Consider the following 14,594-nt stretch of genomic DNA (forward strand, 5'->3'; position numbering starts at 1 on the left):
TAATATTTACTTTAATAATTAAATATATAATTATTTAAAAAGTTAAAATAATTTAAATTCCTTTTTATAATAAGTATAATAATTAATATTATTTATCTTTATAATTATAATATTTTAATTTAAAAGAGTATTTAATTAAATATATTATATTAAAATAGCTTTTATTATTTAATATAGTAATTTTTAAAGTTAATAAAGAAAATTATTTATTATTTATATAATTTTTATAAATTTAATAATAATTTAAATAATAATATTAAAATAAAAAAAATATAAATAAAAATAAAAATAAATTATAGCCTTAAGAATAAATTATAAATTTTATATAATTATAATATTATATTTCTTATTTATATAATAATAATTTCTTTTATAATAATAACTTTTTTTATAATAATAATTTTCTTTAATAAAATAACCTTTATAAAGATAACTTTATAAACTAATAATAACCTTATATTTATATATAGATAAAGCTAGCTAGTTATAGTAAGTAGTAATATAAAGTAGCCTCTATACTGTAACCTAAAGGTTTTACACTGTAACCGGAAGTGTAGCCCAATGCTAAATACTTTAATGCAAATTATCTATACTCTGTAAGTATATTAGTCACTTTCTTTTCACTCCAGCTGACATTTTATCAAGCGAGTGAATTCCGGCTAGCGTGTCTTTCACGAGATATTCGGTGGACTAGCAGTCTCACATCATCTTCGACTCGCCACTTATCTGGGCTTGTTATCATGAGAATCTGGCCTAAGGATTCAAAAGAGGGTTCGGGGACCAATTATTATATCAATAATGGCCATGGTAGAGGCGAAGTGAGGATTTACTCCAAACCAGGACATAAATAGTGCTTACTCGGAGTCTTTGATGAGGATACTTGAGTTGGTTTTTTTACATATTATTCCTCCCTTTCTACTCTGCCAGACTTTCCAACGTCTCAACTCTCTTGACTATGCCTCACGCTTTTAGTAGCCCAAGGGTCATCGAACCCCACTTCCTCCGCAATGCCATTGATGTCTTGATCATTGGGACAGGACATGCCAGTCTTTCGGCAGCTCTGGCCTTGGGTCGTGCATGTCGCAGCGCATCCATCTTCTATTCGGACGAGTACAGCAGGCCCGCACGGTCCGATCTGCATGCTGATGGTGGGAACCTTACGTCCGTTCAGACTGGTATGATAGCCGAGCTAAAGACCAGCTTCAAGACTTTACTTTTTGCCAACACAGTGGCCAGGTCTATTCACGAGACTGGTGTGATCTTCGAGGTGGTGGACAGGGCCGGTCAGTGCTGGAAAGGGAGAAAGGTCATACTTGCTACTGGCTGTCACAAATCTCTCCCCGAGATACCAGGCTATAAAGATCTATGGGGAACCACAATGTGAGCATGCATGGAAATGTCTCACGCGATGGGGGGTCAGTGGTCCAGCGGTTAGTGGTCACCGGGCTCAGCCAACGGCTTATCCTCTGAGCCGAAGGTAGTAGGTTCGAATCCTGCGACTCCCAATTTTACTAGCCATTAGAGGAGAGGGTCCTTATTGGATAGAACCTTGATGGTCTAAGCCCGACTAGGAAGCCCACTATAGACGATCCCGGGGAGGGTTTTTAAGGGGCACTTACTGTATATCTCACTGTGTTAAGGAGGGTTTTGATTCGCTAGACGATTTTCCCTACCTACCTATATATAGCCCTAGATTTCCCCTACCTCGGTAGCTAGTTGTCACTAGCTAGAACACCTAAGAGCAGGGTCAATGAAAGCTCACTTTACACGTCTCACGCGATGTAAAGTTTTGACTGTTTCGAATACTATGGACCTCGAATCTCAAACGCGAGTTGCGCTGCTGCTTTGATCACCTCGGACGATGAAGAATCTATAGACTCGGCGGTCCTATCTGCTCATCTGGCGCGCCAGTACACACCCGATATAACCTTTTTAGTCAACGGCTTACAATATCTCGAACAACATCATTACTTCTGAGCGTTCGGGATTTAGAATGAACAGCAAGGCTATTAAAAGTTTCGCAAAGGGTGATTCAGACTCATCCGTCACTGTGGAGTTTGTAGATGGACGAAAGTTGTGTATAGCTTCATAGCTCATAAGCCCAGAACAAGCATCAGAAGATTATTTGCAAGAGAGCTACATCTCGAAATGACATCGCAAGGGCGCGTCTTGATTGAAGGCAATTTTCAGGAGACAAGTGTCCAAGGCGTCTTCGCTGCTAGTAGCTGCGCTACTGTAGTTGATGATGACATAACGAACATCAGTAGCGGGATGGTAGCTGGTATGGGGGCCAATCTGCAAATTGCCGAGGATGATGCGGGCTTGTAGTGGTGTTGGAATTTGAATGTACTACAGAACTTCACATGAGAATGTGTCTGATTGTGGATGGGACACTGTAAATTATGTCGAGCAATTATTTAATCGCCGACATTACAGCGACTCGGGATTACTAATAATGTTTGATGCACTCACTTGATTTGGAATATTTTCTTCAATTGAATTCTGTCATTTAGAAGGAATTTTGACATGTTACGCGAGTAAACTAATAATGCGATAATGAATCGTTGTCTTGTCCCGGGTAGTTGTGAAGCAAGCATCCTCTTTCACTGTAGAACTCTCTGTGTAATGGCCTTTGTATCCGGTATTCCAGCTTGGCTGGAATATTAATGAAACGTCAATTCCAATCGAGGCATATCGAAACAGAGATTAATAAATATTTGTCGTAGATGTGACTTTCGCATTTCATTGGAAATCCGGTCGTCGTCGTTTGTCACATTCGTCTTGGGCCATCGGGATTCAATTTCGGGCCATCGGCGGTAACAACAATCATCCCTGAATCACGCAATTGAAACTAGACCAAACAAAGTAAAGTCTTGCCTGGATGATAAATGATCCGCTCAATATTGACCTCAACAGAGTAAAGCGGCAGACGCTAGTGGGTACGTACAGTACGTCACTTTCATTGTTCTTTTTATCGTCTCATCTTCATCTTGAGCTTTTTTTGTTGCTGTTTCTCAACCTTGACTTGACTTCAAAACAAACAAATTTATCAAGATGCTTTCAAGTCGTGTTTCAATGGCAGCTCGTTCCGCCGTCTTTGGCCAAGCCCGAAGAGGCCTCGCCACTGCTGCCGCTGTCTCCTCCGCTACCAGGAGCCACAAGGTCGTTGTTATCGGAGGAGGCTCTGCCGGTCTTGCCATCAGTCACCAACTTCTCCGATCTGGCCGATTCACCGGCGATGATATCGCCATTGTCGATCCCGCTCAGTACCATCACTATCAACCCGGATGGACACTCGTTGGAGCTGGTCTCAAGACCAAGGAGGAGTTGAAGATGAACATGCCTGAGTTGATCGACCCCAAGCTCAAGTTCTACAACGTCAGTGTCGACGGTCTCACCCCTGAGGACAACACCATCACTCTTGGAACCGGTGACAAGGTCAACTACGAGCACCTTGTTGTTGCTCCCGGTATCAAGATCAACTACGACAGCGTCAAGGGTCTTCCCGAGGCTCTCGCTGAGAAGGACGGCCCAGTCTCATCCATCTACGGCTACGACTTTTGCGACAAGGTTTTCCCCAACATTCAGCGACTTCAGAAGGGTAACGCCATCTTCACTCAGCCCGCTGGTGTCATCAAGTGTGCCGGTGCTCCCCAGAAGTCCATGTGGCTCGCCCTCGACCACTGGAAACAGGCCGGTCTCTACGACCCCAAGAACCCTTCCGCCTCTCCTATCAAGATCAGCTTCGCCACTGGCCTTCCCGTCATGTTCGGTGTTCCCAAGTACAGCGCTGAGCTTGAGAAGATGCGCCATGAGCGTGGCGTCGAGGGTCTTTTCCAGCACGACCTTGTCGAGATCAACGGCGACAAGGCCATCTTCGCTCGCCCCGACGGACAGGAGAAGGTCACCAAGCAGTTCGACTTCATGCATGTTGTTCCCAAGATGGGACCTCATGCCTTCGTCAAGAACAGCGCCATCGCCAACGAGGCTGGTTACGTCGATGTCAACGACAACACTCTGCGCCACAACAAGTTCGCCAACGTCTGGTCTGCCGGTGACGCTTCCAGTCTTCCCACTTCCAAGACCGCTGCTGCTGTCACATCCGAGGCCCCCGTTCTCGTCAGCAACCTCCTCCGCGCCATCGATGGCCAAGAGCCCGAGCCTGCTTACGACGGCTACACTTCTTGCCCACTCCTCACTGAGTACGGCAAGGTGATGCTCGCCGAGTTCAAGTACGGTGGTGTCCCTAAGGAGACCTTTGGCGACATCCTTGGCATCGACCAGGCTGTTCCCCGCCGATCATTTTATCATTTGAAGAAGGACTTCTTCCCCTGGGTGTACAAGAACTATATGGTTAAGGGAACCTGGGGAGGACCCAAGGGCTGGTTGAAATAAGTTTAAAAATTGGATGAGCTTGTACCATGTACGTTCAGAGTAAAAGCATAGACGATTGGATAGATTGGGGAGGTATCAGAGCATTGTATACCCACGGAAAGCGACAGTAGACGGATAAAATTTTATGATTATTGTCTTGTTTTGGAAAAGTGTTCTCGCCTCTGCTTACATATCGGCAATTGTGATTGATGTGCAGGCGGGGTACAAGAGGTGATCGCCAACCCCGCTCACTCACAGTGACGAGACCCAAAGCCGGTAGCAGAAAAGTTGGCATCCTAAGTCTTGGAGTACAAAAATAAATAGCCTAAGAAGTGTCATCCAAGTATAATAAGCTAACCTAATAATTCCATCCCTTATGTTTCCAGTAACCAACTTTTCTGGTACCCTGAGGCATCCATCAGCTTACTGTACTTACTGTCTATGCCTGAAAGATCTGCAGAGCACCCCAAGATCATCTTCTTTAACCTTTTTTTACGTTTCTTCATATATTTATCTGCAGAATGTCTTTCTCCGTGTCGACACTCATGGTCCCCGCCATTGCTCTTGTCTTGATTCTGCGTGTCCTCCTTCGCGCGGTCTTCTCGCCACTTCGCAGTGTTCCAGGGCCTTTCTTAGCGCGCTTTACAGATGCATGGTACTTCTGGAACGTCCATAAAGGATCATTCGAAGAGATAAATGCCAAGCTACACAATAAATACGGTAAAGTGATTGCACAGCCTTCTAGTTATCCAATACTAAGCAGTTACTCCAGGACCTGTCGTTCGATACGGCCCAAACCGATACAGTATCAATGACCCAGAAGCCGCAAAAATAATCTACGGCCTCGGCAACCACTTCCCCAAGTCATCGTGGTACTCAACATGGGCTAGCCCTGGACAATGGGCCATCTTTAGTGATCAGTCGATCAAGCGTCATACACAGAATCGGAAGATGTACCAGGCGACTTACGCCATGTCTTCTCTGGTGCACTACGAGCCCTTTGTCGACGAATGTGCAGATCTCTTTGCCCAGCGTCTCTCCGAGCTCTCTACGTCCGGGACTAGCTTATACGTGGACATCAGGCATTGGTTTCAATGTTATGCTTTTGATGTTATTGGCTTGATCACTTATGCAAAGCGGCTTGGTTTCTTGGATCGCGGTGAAGACATCCGCGGAGTAATCCGTGCCTTGGAAGATCATCTGGGCTACGCCACACTCTGCGGGATATTCCCTGGCCTGCACCAGTACCTGTTCCCCATCAGGAACTACCTCGCGGGTGCTAAAGGCACGGGAAGAGCTTATGTGTTGAGCTTCACCAATGAGCGAATCCGAGAATCTCAAACGTCGCCCAAGCCTGTTGCGACAGAGAGTGAAGTCGTCACACAGGACTTTCTTACCAAGTTCTTGGCCAAGAACACAGCCGATCCAGATGCCTTCACGCAGTACCATGTTCTTATGGGATGTACTTCAAATATGGTTGCAGGCTCTGATACCACAGCTATCAGCCTGTCTGCTGTCCTCTACTACCTACTCAAGAACCCAGCCTGTTTGGAAAAGCTGAGAAAAGAGATAGATCAGATGGAATCTAGGGGAGATCTATCAAAATCGCCTACCTTCAAAGAAAGCCAGCAGATGGTTTATCTTCAAGCTGTTATCAAGGAAGCGCTCCGCATGCATCCGGCTACCGGTCTGCCGCTCGAGCGAGTTGTGCCAGAAGGCGGTGCAACCATGACCGGTCGATTCTTCCCTGAAAATGTGAGTGTTTACAACCTTTTGGGTCATTATAAATCATTAATATTGTACAGACTATTGTAGGCGTCAACTGCTGGGTAGCACATAGGAACACCCACGTCTTTGGAGAAGATGCTGCTGTTTTTAATCCCGAAAGATGGCTTACGCAGGATTCAGCGAAGCTTTCTGCAATGAACCGCTATTACATGCCGGCAAGTATTTGACGCAGTACCTATTGAACTTGTTACTGACAGATTTCCAGTTCGGACTAGGCTCACGAAGTTGCATCGGCCGACATGTATCGCTACTCGAGATGGACAAACTCATTCCTCGTATTATTCGCGACTTCGAATTTGAGCTGGACACATCACTACAACATGGCAACTGGAGCACTTGGAACTACTGGTTTGTCAAGCCACTCGACTTCAAGGTTCGTGTTGGTATTCGTGAGTCGAAACGTCAAGCTTGAGTGAAGAGATTTACACAGTCGGTGGTCAAATGTAATAATTATTTCTTGGGATAATAAACACATCATAGATGACTACTATAACGATAGGGTATATGATCTATCAACTTTAATATTTCCTGCGCCGGATGTGCAAATCACAGGAAGACAATCTTAGTAGAAAACAAAACTCCAAATACTCGTCGTAGGTGCATGCAAGCGCCAGTCAATTCCCAGTCGCAGTTCCTCAGAACCCCCTATTGTAAGTCGGAAGCGTATCGAATAGATCCTGGTTCGCTTGTACTTGTTCCTACGCGCAATATGTTAGCCTCCGTAATATGTAACATTTGGGATCACTTCAACTTACATAAGTTGGTACATGGTTGACTCCAGTCTCGTCTTGTCCCTCAACGGCGATTTGTAGAGGGAGTCGCAGAGTAAAGCTCGAACCATGTGTTCTCGATGCAAGGACTACTTCAAGTACGTATGTGCGGCTGATGAGACAGGAATGAAAGGTAGGCAGTAAAATCTTGTTGTCAGGGCTTGGTAGCGTAATGGAGACGGGAAGTGTGGCTGTATATCTTGGCGCTTCTGACTTGATGATATCACTGGTCTTGGAGCCTCTTCTGGAACTAATTCGCGATGGTTGAATACCTGCATCCGAGTTTTCTGAGCCTCTTCGAGAGACTGACGGTGAAGATGTTGATGAAGAGGATGTGGTTACCCAACTAGGCTTTGGTGAACTGACTTTCGCGTCCTCATCGAGAACGAAACTCAGGATAGGGTTTGGCATCACGCTGGGGAAGTTGTGCTGGTCGGGCAAGAAACCCATATGGCCTGTTGAGTAGTATGTGGATGCTTTGATAGCGGCTGACTTTGCGTATATCTCTGGCGGTTCTTTGTTGCCATTGGGCCAGAATTCTAGATTGATGTTGAGTGGGCAGTCTGCCGGTTGGAGTTTATCAGCTGTGATGATGACTGAATCAGGCTGATTGGTTGATGCCCTGATGAAGCCCAGTTTGGAAGAAAGGATATCTTTTCGGATCGTCTTCTCTTGAGACAGCATGTAACGAGGGTTGCCAGGTACTATATGTAGCGGAGGTTGCTCGGGTACAAAAGGCATAACTTTGACAGGGTGTGTTCTCTCCAAGGTCATGGATTTGTTTTTGCCTGTTTTGAATGATCCGCGGGCCTCGACAGCATAGTTGATACAAATAGTGTGGACTGCCATATCGTCGTGTTCCCAGGTCCCAACTGTTGGAGGTAGTTGTAAATGTCGTTCCCGAATTCTTGGGTCGCGATGTTTACAAGCCGCGCTGGGAAGTTGATAGGGAATAACGAAAGAAAACGGGACTTGATAGGTATATCCGGCTTCCAGTACCCCGTTTTCTGGTAGGGCACTTTCGGGGATTGGCATTCTGAGTAGAAGGAATTTATGAGACGACTTTGGTGTAGAACCTTGGTGTAGCATTTGGACAAGAGTAGATGAAGTGCCGGTAAAGACTATTTCGAAGGCATCGACAGTGAGATTTGCTTGGGGTGAGAGTGAGACTGATCCTGTGATGGTAGAACCTGATGTATAGATCTTGGCTTCAAAATGTCTATCAATGGACACTTCGAGGGGACATTCTGATTTGCGTCTGATGGAGACCCAACTTCCCCTACGCTTGGACTCTGGTGCTATTGAGATGTTGGGAGTAGGGTTGAATAAGACCTGAACGGCTGACATGATGAGGGTATTGATTGTAGAGTAGTATTGATATGATTGATACTGAGATGAAACAATGATAACACTGCAATTATTTGTGATGGATAAAAGAAAAAAAGAAAGAAACAAGATGCAGACAGGCTGATACTTGAGCTGACATTTCACTTCCGCCACAACAAGTAACGGTCTCTTACTCAACTTGTAGAGCAAACCAAGGTAAGGAAGGCAACACATGACTTGACTCTTTATCTCAGCCAAGGCTCACGTTTGTATTGATTGGTTGTCTTGGCCGAAGCAACGCCCTGGTCGTGCATTTGGGTTTGTCTAATTGGTTAACAAAAGCCGACCAAGAACTAGATAGAACTAGAGCCAAGAGTTGGATTGTCGCACTCATTCATTTTCTTTCCACGCCCTGAGTTTGACATAACCGAAATGTATTTTCCGTACTTTTGTTTGTGATTTGTAGGGTTTATAGATTACCAATTCAGTCATGTCACTCTAGTGTTGATTCCTTTATACTGAATGTTGATCACCATCTCAATACAACATCCCCGTCTCCTGTTATCTATTTGTCTTGTCTGGTGGTGCGACCCAACGCCACTAGGAAAGCCAAGATTTGGCAGCAAGCCACCTATCACTTCAGTGAGGGGTATCTGTGATCACAGGGGATTGGCCAACCTATGACTTTGAAGAGCCAAGATTTTACTGGAATTGTAGAGCAAGTGGTTGCAAGATAAGAAAGTCTGGGGTAGGTACGCAAGGATGTACTACCTCGGGGATGCTATGCCGCAAGAGTTGCCTGGTAATGATGTTCTTTATCAACGGTTGGGCGGTGAGTTGGACGTTATTACCAGCCGACCCGACACAACCGTCCAATAATTGAGTTGCCACTATCCGTAAACGAATATTAGTTACCCCAGACTTTAATTTAAGCCAAGGGTCCAGACTTGATCATCATCAATTATCTAGACTACACCACGGTTAGGGCCTCGGAGACAACCGCGATCAGCGCTGATTAATTGATAATCTGAACCCTGAGTGAACAAAATAGTGTGGGAGGCGTGTCTGGTCATTCAACTGTCACCTGTCGCTGATCACATTAGCGGCTTTGGTCATATTGACAGACATGAATGGACTGTTTATTACCACATAACCATTGCGATGGAGTTTATTTGAGGGAATGCTCTATATGTATGTTCCAACCAAGGGTGTATAGACCTCGGAATTGGATCGGGGTCGCGTACAGGGCTCTGATAATCTGGCTGTAGGTATACTGGAAATGCCGTATATATTGCCTAGCTATTAGGCTACTGTCTTTTAGCCAGATTATAAAGTAATATATAACTAATATTATAATTATAATCTAGGTTAGCTTAATATATTATATATTAAGGCAGGATAATTTATATTTTTTTTTCTAGTAATTTTATTAAGTAAAGAAAAAGAAAGTATATAATATTATTATAATTTTAATAGAGCTTTTATTCTCTAATATAGAGTTAACTTTATTAAACCTTATTAAAAAGTATAGCCTTATAGCCTTATAATATTATTTTATTACTAAAGTTTACTGTTCTTAAGCATCTTATTTCTTTATAAAATAATTAAAATCTCAGTCACGCATAATGTATGTTCCAACATTCATCATGGTATCAGAGAATCATTTCCGGACCTGTAATAATACAACTTCCGAAACACAATGTCAAGATCCACCGACTCCATCAGCAACGCAACTACCGAGAGATCCCCAGTGACGTGCTCAATCAATGCGGGGTTTGAAGCATCGTTTTCTACTCAACTTCACCAATTGTCTCGGTTTTTATCTCTTACTTTCCGGCAACTTTCCAAAATATCGGATATTAAACATGTCACAAATTACAACTCCGGTCAATATCGGCCGATGCGCCCTGAAACACCGCGTCGTCATGGCGCCTTTGACGAGACTGAGATCCGATAACCATGTACCACTGGATGTAATGGTTGACTATTACTCGCAAAGAGCTTCAGTCCCCGGAACCCTACTCATAACTGAAGCTACATTTGTCTCGGAAAAGTCGCGCGGCCGAGATGAGCATGCGCCGGGTATATACACTCCAGAGCAAATCGATGCATGGAAGCGTGTAACGGATGCCGTCCACAAAAAGGGCTCCTTCATCTTCATGCAACTTTGGCATGTCGGAAGAGCAGCCCGTCAAAACGTTTTAGACAAGGCTGGTCTGGAGATGGTCAGCAGCAGTGATGTTCCCATCGATCCTGAATCCCCAAAGCCTCGACCCTTGACTGAAGACGAGATCTGGGAATGTATCAAGTCGTTCGCCACAGCAGCTAGAAACGCTACTGAGGCCGGTTTCGATGGCGTGGAAATCCATGCTGCCAACGGATATCTGATTGATCAGTTCAATCAAGATACCTGTAACAAACGCACTGACAAATGGGGCGGAAGTGTCGAAAATCGCTCACGCTTCTGCCTTGAAGTTGCAAAGGCTGTGTCAAAGGAAATTGGACCAGACAGAACAGGCATTCGATTGTCACCGTTCAGTACCTTCCAAGGAATGAGGATGGATAACCCAGAACCACAATTCACACATCTCATTACTGAGCTAAAGCCTCTCAGCCTTGCTTACCTTCATTTGATTGAACCCCGCATCGCTGGGAACGTGGATAAAGTGGTCGACGACGACAAAGAAAGTCTTGACTTTGCTCTCGATGTTTGGGCAAAGTCAGGACCTGTTATTCTTGCAGGGGGGTATACGGCCGAAAAGGCGAACAAAGCGTTGGAGACACGATTCAAGGATGAAGCAGTAGCGTTTGCGTTTGGGAGACATTTCATCTCCAATCCTGACTTGCCGTTCAGGCTTGCCAACGATGTTCCTCTCACTCATTACAATAGGGAAACATTTTACAAGGTCAAGAGCCCTGATGGGTACACAGATTATCCATTCAGTGAGGCGTGGACAGGGCAACAAACAGTTTAGAATAGAAATCGTTTCTTAGAATAGACATGTCAGACATACATTGGCCACTAGATTAGAGTCCTAAATAAAGGAAATGATAACTCAATCAATCCTCTCCCGTGTCATCTCGCTGCTTGTTCCTTTCTGTACTAGGGTCGATACACGATGTGATAAAGAGCGCATCTTACAGCAACATTCGTCATTCAAACGTAGTTGGTTAGAGAAACGAATATGATAGTATTTGAATTGTCCAATTGACCGTTTGTTGTTGATTGGGTTTTGGTCTGTTAACGCCCAAAAGCAAAAGCAAACGGTAGCATTGATACGATACACGTGGCAGATCACATGACGCCTCCGGATCAACCGCTTAATTAATTAATCGGCCTTTGTGCGGGCACATCCTCTCCGCATAAGCAACGACGTGCCATCATACGAGGCCAACTTACTCACTTCAATTCACCTTGGAATCACTGCAATAGAGATCATTCTTGTCTAGAACTCATTCAAGCCTTTGGCAATGCGGGGTCTGTCGCCTCCTGCTACCCGCTGCGACCATGCTCCCTGATGCCACAATCGACAGAGCAGCTGACAAGCTTGCTGAGTTCCGCAGAGACAACGCTCTCAATGATCTACTGGACCAATATTCCGTTCTCATAGAGGACTACAGGCGTCTCAAGAGTGACTACGAGGAAGAACGTGAGGGCAGAGAACGATACAAGCAGCTCGCCCGTGGTCAGGAGCGTAACCCTTTTGCTCTAGTCGTTGTTGACGGCGATGGATACATCTTTGATGAACGCTTTGTCAAAGACGGTGAAGAAGGCGGCAGCAGAGCCGCAAAGCAACTGAATGATACTATTAAAGATAGCCTGCGTCGTAAAGGCCTCGAAAGCTGTGAGGTCATGGTTCGTGTCTATGCCAACCTCACAGGACTTTCCAAAGCGCTGTGCAAAAACGGCCTCGCCGGCGCTGAGAAGCGATCTCTCTCATCTTTCACCGCCGGCTTCAACAGATCTTACGGCCTCGCTGACTTTATCGACGCTGGTGAATTAAAGGAGAATGCCGACTTCAAACTCAAAGCTATTCTTCGTCTTTACGCGGATAATGCCCAGTGCAAGCACATTTACTTCGCCGCCTGCCATGACGTGGGCTATGTTTCGGATCTTACACCCTTTAGGGGTAAGCGAGAGCGGTTCACGCTTATCCGAACACCAAGTCTGTTGTTCCACAAGGAGTTTGAACGACTTGGAATGAACATTGAAGAACTACCTGGCGTATTCCGTCTAACGCCTCTTCAGTATGCTTATACTACTACACCAGGCAAGGCAACATTTAACTCGACTCTCAACGGTAACAAAGCTACTTCTACATACAGTACCCCCTTGTCGACAAAAGAAAACAGTACTGAAAGCAAAGGAGTATGCACCTTTTACATGCAGGGTAATTGCCGGTATGGCAGCACATGCAAGTTCGTCCACGATAGCAAAGCATCTAGCCAGAATAGCACACCTTCATTGTCATCTATGAGCAACAGCACAAAACATGAAAGAAACTTTAGCGGCGACTGGCGACGAAGTTCAAACATATCTAACGGCGCCAAATTAAACATTGAATCCCTTCCAAAGAAGGAAGATATCCCAGATGGCATGGTAGCCATCACCGCACTCGGAGATCGTCTCGACGCTTACCTGACTCCACCCGATCCCGACGCCGTCAGACGTCTCAAAACACTCTCCCAAGATCGCAGGTTCTGCAATAGTGCGCAGTTGTATGGAAAATGTGACAACGAAACCTGTGAATATGAACACACACCCATTGATGAGGATCTGGTACCAGCCCTGGAGCATCTAGCTCGATCTGTCCCTTGCTCCCGTCGAGGAGGTTGCCGGCGCGGGAATTGTGTACATGGTCATGTCTGCCAAAGGGCCGACTGTCGTCACCGTATCGGCGGAAAGGGATATTGTCGATTCCCCTCCCGGGTATGCACGGCGGACTATACGATTAGTACCTGGGTACCAACCGATGACAATTCTACGACATCGCCCTCTATGGCATCTGAGGATGCATACAATGCTGAGAACGGAGGGACCAATTTATGGGGTCTAAACTAGAGACTCTGTTACAGCCATACTGCCTAATGAGCGGTATACTGATTGGGGCCAGAACAAAACAAAATTCGATGCAGTTGGGCACATCAAACAACTTGCCGACTCCACAATGTCCTTCTTTACTAGGGAGTTTTTACATACGTGCCTGGATGGCATCACAGACAAGTATCCGTTCAACCGGACTATATCAGGGGATCTAACGAATGGATTGTATTCAAGGGGTCAACTGGGACCGGCTTTGTCACTATAACAAAGATCAAAGAATACTTCTCAAATATAAATACTATCACATGCACAGGGTACCTTTCGTTGACATGGCATGACCCTTCGGTCATTGTCGTAAATTGATTTGTAATACCTATTGTGACTGGAACAAGGTTCCTGGCGAGTTCCATTCCCAACGTTGGATAAGAAGGTTTCAACTTATGCGACCCAACGTGTTGCATTGCTGTTGAGTGTGACGTGGAAGAAGCAAATAAACGCCACTTTCCTAAACGCCTGCGATGAATGAGACTCGGTGACTTTTGATCAATCCGACAGTGGATACCCGCAGTTACACTGCAAGCCTCAGTTTCATTATGACTGGCTCTTAAAGGGCATGAGCTGAGCGGTTAAATGGCTACTGTCTGGTCACATTTTCGTAAAGAGACAACTAGCGGGGTCTTCCCACCATCTCTTGCAGCCCAAAACTCAATATCAGGCTACTGCCAAGGGAGAGAACATGCACAGTGACGGGACGGTCGATCTTGTCTCGCGTATCGTTCGCGACGATTTACTGAACTCACCACATGTTGAACTTTGTGATCATGCCAACAGGGGCAAAGGGGATGAGGCTAGCATTGATGTCACATCCAATGTAGTAATTTCTCAAATGAGAAAAGAATAAGCTTGTTGCCCGAGTGCGGGTGAAAGCCTGGACCTCCATCAGGCTCTTCTCAGCCTCGAAGTGAGACAATAAGGAAAAATGGTTGATAGAATTGGTCTTACCTGCAGCCAGCCCGCCACAACTGAGACTCGTCTTGACTGCCTTGGTTTATCACTATTGGCAATTCTCAAGTGAAGGGGCAACAAAAGCAATGAATCACATAGGACCAAAACACTTGGTGGTGTCGAGTTGTTGTCTCTGACGCATGGCTGTGCGAAAACGTTGAAGTTCTCCTAGATATAAATGATAAACTAATGTGCAAAAATCAAGTCATACGTGGTCATTGTGTTACACCTATTCGACAATAATGGATTTCTACTGGAAAAATGCAAGCATTCACACGGCACCTTAT

General features: G+C 45.2%; 6 protein-coding genes across 6 annotated transcripts; 5 read left to right on the plus strand and 1 right to left on the minus strand.

The window, feature by feature from the left end:
- Positions 1-955: 955 nt before the first annotated feature.
- FPOAC1_005618 (uncharacterized protein) lies at positions 956-1,384 on the plus strand (the record flags this gene model as incomplete). The annotated part of the gene is made up of 1 exon (XM_044850141.1): positions 956-1,384. One exon carries the CDS (start codon positions 956-958, stop codon positions 1,382-1,384), a length of 429 nt encoding a protein of 142 aa, XP_044708851.1.
- A 1,670-nt stretch (positions 1,385-3,054) lies between these two features.
- On the plus strand, positions 3,055-4,395 carry FPOAC1_005619 (uncharacterized protein; the record flags this gene model as incomplete). The annotated part of the gene is made up of 1 exon (XM_044850142.1): positions 3,055-4,395. The coding sequence occupies one exon, from the start codon at positions 3,055-3,057 to the stop codon at positions 4,393-4,395; it is 1,341 nt and encodes a 446-aa protein (XP_044708852.1).
- Positions 4,396-4,895: 500 nt separating this feature from the next.
- On the plus strand, positions 4,896-6,574 carry FPOAC1_005620 (uncharacterized protein; the record flags this gene model as incomplete). The annotated part of the gene is made up of 4 exons (XM_044850143.1): positions 4,896-5,094; positions 5,147-6,129; positions 6,180-6,321; positions 6,378-6,574. The coding sequence occupies 4 exons, from the start codon at positions 4,896-4,898 to the stop codon at positions 6,572-6,574; spliced, it is 1,521 nt and encodes a 506-aa protein (XP_044708853.1).
- A 223-nt stretch (positions 6,575-6,797) lies between these two features.
- Positions 6,798-8,279, minus strand: FPOAC1_005621 (uncharacterized protein; the record flags this gene model as incomplete). Its single annotated transcript, XM_044850144.1, has 2 exons — positions 6,798-6,860; positions 6,918-8,279. The coding sequence occupies 2 exons, from the start codon at positions 8,277-8,279 to the stop codon at positions 6,798-6,800; spliced, it is 1,425 nt and encodes a 474-aa protein (XP_044708854.1).
- A 1,904-nt stretch (positions 8,280-10,183) lies between these two features.
- On the plus strand, positions 10,184-11,233 carry FPOAC1_005622 (uncharacterized protein; the record flags this gene model as incomplete). Its single annotated transcript, XM_044850145.1, has 1 exon — positions 10,184-11,233. The coding sequence occupies one exon, from the start codon at positions 10,184-10,186 to the stop codon at positions 11,231-11,233; it is 1,050 nt and encodes a 349-aa protein (XP_044708855.1).
- Positions 11,234-11,766: 533 nt separating this feature from the next.
- On the plus strand, positions 11,767-13,320 carry FPOAC1_005623 (uncharacterized protein; the record flags this gene model as incomplete). The annotated part of the gene is made up of 1 exon (XM_044850146.1): positions 11,767-13,320. The coding sequence occupies one exon, from the start codon at positions 11,767-11,769 to the stop codon at positions 13,318-13,320; it is 1,554 nt and encodes a 517-aa protein (XP_044708856.1).
- Between the last annotated feature and the right edge of the window lie 1,274 nt (positions 13,321-14,594).

The sequence above is a fragment of the Fusarium poae genome, chromosome 2, assembly GCF_019609905.1.
Source record: "Fusarium poae strain DAOMC 252244 chromosome 2, whole genome shotgun sequence".
NCBI lineage: Eukaryota > Fungi > Ascomycota > Sordariomycetes > Hypocreales > Nectriaceae > Fusarium > Fusarium poae.